Source organism: Neophocaena asiaeorientalis, unplaced genomic scaffold, assembly GCF_003031525.2.
Source record: "Neophocaena asiaeorientalis asiaeorientalis breed wild unplaced genomic scaffold, Neophocaena_asiaeorientalis_V1.1 scaffold728, whole genome shotgun sequence".
Classification (NCBI taxonomy): Eukaryota; Metazoa; Chordata; class Mammalia; order Artiodactyla; family Phocoenidae; genus Neophocaena; species Neophocaena asiaeorientalis.
The window spans coordinates 335,672-341,647 of record NW_020174278.1 but is presented as its reverse complement, the minus strand read 5'-3'; the positions used below and the strand labels follow the sequence as shown (position 1 = coordinate 341,647).

General features: G+C 39.8%; 1 protein-coding gene across 1 annotated transcript in view; it reads left to right on the top strand.

The window, feature by feature from the left end:
* Positions 1-4,881: 4,881 nt before the first annotated feature.
* CALB1 (calbindin 1) overlaps positions 4,882-5,976 on the top strand; it is a 22,544-nt gene continuing 21,449 nt past the window's right edge. The window contains exons 1-2 of the mRNA XM_024755873.1: positions 4,882-5,169; positions 5,667-5,743. Coding sequence (XP_024611641.1) covers positions 5,091-5,169; positions 5,667-5,743 — 156 coding nt within the window. The 5' untranslated portion in view covers positions 4,882-5,090. The remainder of the gene's footprint in view (positions 5,170-5,666; positions 5,744-5,976) is intronic.

Sequence of the window (5,976 nt, the reverse complement as noted above, 5' to 3'; positions counted from 1 at the left end):
TCTCACAGCCTGCCATTCAACTTCTACATTCTTTCCTGCTACACTGTAACCCCCATGAGGACAGAGACTCTCTTTCTCACCATTATAGCCCCCTGAATGCTGTGGTCAGTAAATATTTTTGAGCAAGTGAATGGGTGTTCTTGTGGGGAAATTATGCCACCTATATCCAGTAGTGCCCATTTTGTGGAAGAGTTCAAATTGATAGACGTTCCTTTAAACTGCACTAAATTCACCTCTGGCACCTTCTGATAAATTCTGCCCCATCTTCCATATGTAAGCTTTGCAAATATTTGCAGGCAGCAACTTCTCCAAGCCACACTTCACCATTCCAACATTTGCCACATGTCATTGTTTCCAAGACTTTACTGTCCTCTGTGTGAGCAACATTTGGTCATTTCTTTTTCTAAAACTTGTGACACTCAGAATGAAATATAATTCCTTCCAATTTTTTTTTTTTTTTTTTGTGATACGCGGGCCTCTCACTGTTGTGGCCTCTTCCGTTGCGGAGCACAGGCTCAGCGGCCATGGCTCACAGGCCCAGCCGCTCCACGGCATGTGGGATCTTCCCGGACCAGGGCATGAACCCGTGTCCCCTCCATCAGCAAGCTCTCAACCACTGCGCCACCAGGGAAGCCCCAATTCCTTCCAATTTTTGCCTAGCCAGCCCAGAATTCTCTGTGACTAAATCTATGCAAGTTTTTCAATCTTTGGGAAAATAATATCAGATGACAAGATGATGCTGATGAGGTATCTTGCAGAGAACACTAGTAGATAAAACAATGAACTCCTCCCAGAAAGCTTAATTCATCTATTAAGGACACTTCTAGGGAATTCCCTGACTGTCCAGGAGTTAGGACTCCGAGCTTGCATTGCAGGGGGCACGGGTTCCATCCCTGGTCAGGAACTAAGATCCCACATGCTGCGACATGGCCAAAAAAAGGACACCTCTATGAGGAGCTATGATAAGAGATAGTGATTTATTATATTCCACAAGCAACTGAACCCTTAGTGAAAGATTTCTGGGAGTTTTCTTTTCTGAATAGACATTAAGTAAGCATTCATTAAACCTGGGAGGTTCAGTCTTCCAATTTGCGTAGTGAATTGGAACCACAGTAGCCTTAATATGAATGGAGATATGGGTAACTCAGTACCATGAAATGGGAAATGCATTTTAATTACCCCAGGGATTTTTTTTTTTTTTGCAAACGAATTGCTTCTATTTTTATGACAATATTGGATCATGAACCCATTCACCTTAATGTTGAGTAATGAGGCCTATAAAGCAGGTCATAAAAATGCTTTGTTTGCAAAGCTGTTTTTAGAAACTCCAATCTTATGGAAAAATCGCTCTCGTTATTAAAAGCTTGTGTAGTTCTTCAAGAATCCTAGAAATGAAGGATTCCCATGAACTTAAGAAGATCCTTCTCACCTTGTATGAGTTGCTACAAATTGGAGAAAATAGTCTGGAGATGTGTATTAAAATTTAAAGTACGCACAATTCTGAACTAGCAATACTACTTTTGGGGACTCTGTCCTACTATAATTAAAAATACACGTATTGGGAATTCCCTGGCTGTCCAGTGGTTAGGACTAGGCGCTTTCACTGCAGTGATCCGGGTTCAATATCTGGTCGCCTGGTTGGGAAACTAAGATTCCTCAAGCCAGGGGCCAAAAAACAAACAAACAAACAAAAAAGAACAAAACACACTTGTATCTAAGATAAATGGATAAAGGTGTATGTTGCAACATTGTCTGTCAGTAAAAAGAAGAAAAAATAAAAATTGAAAAGCTAGAAATAACTTGAATGTCTATAATTACAGTTAATCAATAAAAATATTATTTGACTATAAAAATTATGTATTAGATGTTGATGTTAATATTGGAGGGATGCCTTTGATTTAATAATAAAAAGTTACAGAGTAATATAAAGAATATAGTCTCTTTTCTGTGAAAATTAAAAAAAACATATTTGTGTGTTTGTAAAAGCATGGAGATTTTAATATTGATTGCTCAGGGTAGTGGCAGTACTAAGAGATGATTTAAAAGGGGGCTTTAGATCTCCATAATCTACATTAGTTCCCTCAAAAGCCATTCTACATCAAAAGAAGTAAAAAGAGTGTGCTTGCTATTTGCACACAGCTCCAAGAAAATCACCTATTCCTTTCCCACCCTAAGCAAATCACCACACGTAAAAAATGTTACATGGAAATTCTGAAGTCTTCTTAACTTCAGCAAAGTAAATTGGAAAGGAGCTGGCTTTTTCATATATATCTTTAAAAATTTTTTTCAAGCTGTCATGTAATATATTTTTTAACATCTTTATAGGAGTATAATTGCTTTACAATGTTGTATTAGTTTCTGCTGTATAACAAAGTGAATTAGCTATATGTATACATATATCCCCATATCTCCTCCCTCTTGCATCTCCCTCTCACTGTCATGTAATATTTTTGAAACTTAAAACAATACTCTAAAAAAAGTTATGGTGGGGCTTCCCTGGTGGCGCAGTGGTTGAGAGTCCACCTGCCAATGCAGGGGACATGGGTTCGTGCCCCGGTCCGGGAAGATCCCACATGCCGCGGAGCGGCTGGGCCCGTGAGCCATGGCCGCTGAGCCTGCGCGTCCGGAGCTTGTGCTCCTCAACGGGAGAGGCCACAACAGTGAGAGGCCCACGTACCACACACACACACAAAAAAAAGTTACGGTGGAACTATTTAGGAATTTATACCACTGTGTGTTGGGTGGGAGGAGGGTGTCAGGGGGTGTTCAGGAAGAAAATTAGTTGTAATTACTAAAAGTAATAGAAGTTTTAGTTGTCTTTTCATTGGTTTGTTCAATTCATGTTCCTTCATTTTTTTCACAGCAATTTTCCTTCTCTCCAAACTGTACCCAAAGTCTAGACATTGTTAGCTGTTAGGACTAGAAAGGGTCAGAGTGCTTCCTCAGATTATTCTGTAGTCAATTCTTTCTCACCCTGTCTTTGAAGTGATAGCATTTGCTTCCAAGTTCACATACTATATTTTTTCAAACAAAGTTCCTGCTGCTAATATAGTGGCAAACTAGATTTAGGATTAGTCTTCCAGAATTTATGAGCTTGCACAAGCTATTGGTCTTTCATTCCCATGACCATTTCTCCTTGTAACCAAAAGTGCCCACCATGGAACTAAGTTTCCTCTGTGCTTGTTATCTAAGAAAAGTTAGATAATTTAAACTTCAACTCTCACACATGCAGAAAAATTAGGAGGTTTATACATACATAGTAGTTTGTGCATACCTCCATCATATCTATTATGTCATGTGTATGCATGTGACTATATCCCCATAAATCTAAACTTCAATAAGGCAGGCCCCATGTTTTTTATTTCATTATTTTCCAGTGTCTAGCAGAGTGCTTGACATAATAAGTACTAATAAATGTTTATTGGATAAATAAAAGTATAAACAAATGAATATTTAATGAATGCCTATTTAGTCCAAGAATACAGTTATTTACATTTTGTGTAAAATATTAGTAGTAGTATTTTTCTGAGGCTGCACAACAGCCTCAGAAACTAAATGTGAGAATCATATAAGGTAACAAAAGTGAAAATAATTTGTGTACAGCAAAGTACTATGGAAGTGAGAACTCCATTGAGAAGATTATTGAAATAGGCCACAGATCCACTACTAGGTAGACTTACAGTCTCAGAAACATAAAATTGAGGGTTCTCATTCTCAATTATACAGGTTAAAAAGTAGAGCTTGGTGAATTCACTTTAAATCTATATTGGCTGTATTTGAATTTTCTCTTGTTCCTTAATTTTGCTTTTGTACCATTCTAATCAGACACTTAAGATACATCTTCAGTGGACCTTGAGGTTTCAAAATATTCAAAACCAAATATTTTAGAAGTATTTAAGTAAATAAATTATCTAAATATATTATTTATTGTATTAAAATACATAAAGTGTTCAGTTAGGTTTTTTTTTCCCCCCAACTCTGATGGTAACTTCCAGTTTCTGAAAAATTCTTTAATAGGACTTGCTTGGCATAGCAAAAAGAAAAGATATGTGTGTTCCAGCCACTGAGCAGGGCCTTGGCTGAGTCATTAACTCACCTAGGTGTGAACTTGGACCAGATCCTTGGTTTCTCTTTTTTTAGTTTGCTCACTCTTTCTAAACTCAAAGGAGATAAACCATAATATCCCCAAAGATTACTTCCTTCTTCTAACATTTTATGATTTTATAGTTTAATTCTGTCACTTTCCAATTACAATTCTACTTCAGGTTGAAAAAAAAACCCATAATCCTGCTTTCTCATGTTGGCAAGGCTTGTTTATATAAACCATCTTAAGAAACATTCATGTGATGGTCCTCACAAGCACAAAATAGAGTAGTTATTGATATCAATATATTCCTTGTATACATTAATTAAATTAATCTAATATTTGCCAAACTTTCGCCTGACTTTGTTCAAACAAATACTAAAACATCTTGGAGAAATCATGCACATACACACACACAATATAAGTATCATTTATGTGGTTCTACCCATCATTAGCTTTCCTCTTCCATCTGAAAATCAAAACCTCTTCATGTACGTTGTTTTACTATAGTATAGTATTCAGGAGTAAGATACCTTTTGGACATAAGAATGTGGAGGGAAATTTGTCTGTTTTCAGCATCCAGTCTCTGAGCTAAGGATTTCCCACCACCCGCTGCTTTCTACACTTCAAAACTACTGCTCCAACTAGCTTTCCTGGGAGGAGAGGAGAAAACTGGAAGGGAGGGGAAGAAGGTTGGTGCGAGCAAGAGGCGGGATTGAGGAATGGGAGGCAAGAGGAGGCGTGGCCCGGCTCGACTGTCAAGATAAATACTGAGAACTGGGTGCCGGCTGTGGAGAGAGAACTCCGGAGGAACGCCGGAGCTTAACAGCACCGAGGACAGCGCCTGGCAGCGCCTGCGCTCTGCTCTTCTTCCTCCAGCAGCCCAGGATTTCTTCTTTACACACACACACACACACACACACACACACCCTGAGGTTCTCACCCCACTTTCGCCCTGACATACTCACACACGCATATTCCACGCAGACACACACTCCGCTATACAATGGCAGAATCCCACCTGCAATCATCCGTGATCACAGCCTCACAGTTTTTCGAGATCTGGCTTCATTTCGACGCTGACGGTGATTATCTTCTCTCTTTTGAAGAACCTTGTCCATGCCCTTTCCCTCCCTTTCCCCTTCCTTGAGGATCCTGATCTGATTATCCCTCATTTCTTTTCTTTACTTCTTCCCGCACCTCCCTAATCTTATCTCTCCATTTGGCGGCCAACCATTAACTTTAAAGTTTATGTATTGTTTCTATGTTATCCCAAAACCGTAAACTTTTATTCTCCAAGAATGGTACTCATAAAAAGGAGGGGGGAGATTTAGGGACCCTGCCCCCCAAAGTTTCTACGGCTACATTCAGCATCCCAACCAACCTCCTTTGCCCTTAGTGGGTCTAAATGTTGACACGCCGGGAGGGGAGCACTGCTGCGCCTGTATCCTTTGCGGGTTAATGAATATCGAGGCAAGAGAGAACCTCTCCGGTGGCCAGAAAGATAGCTGTTGTGGAAATTGAATGGGGAAGAAACTCAGAATGAGATGTCTGACACCTGGGTGCCTCTTTGTCTTTACAGGAAGTGGTTACCTGGAAGGAAAAGAGCTTCAGAACTTGATTCAGGAGCTCCAGCAAGCGCGGAAGAAGGCTGGATTGGTAGGTTGAAGTTTGCAAAGGAGTAAAAGGACCTTCGCCCTTAAATAAATAGATATTCTAGCATTCTCATAAAGAGCCAGCGAAATCAAACGGTTTCCAGGAATGTAAACATTTATTTACTGAGAAGGGGAGAAAGGGCGCCTTTCCAAATTGTGTAGGGAGAAGTAGAGGGAGAGGGGGAAGGGGAAGGGGGAGAGGGGGAGAGAAAGGAGAGAAAGGAGAGAGAGAGGGAG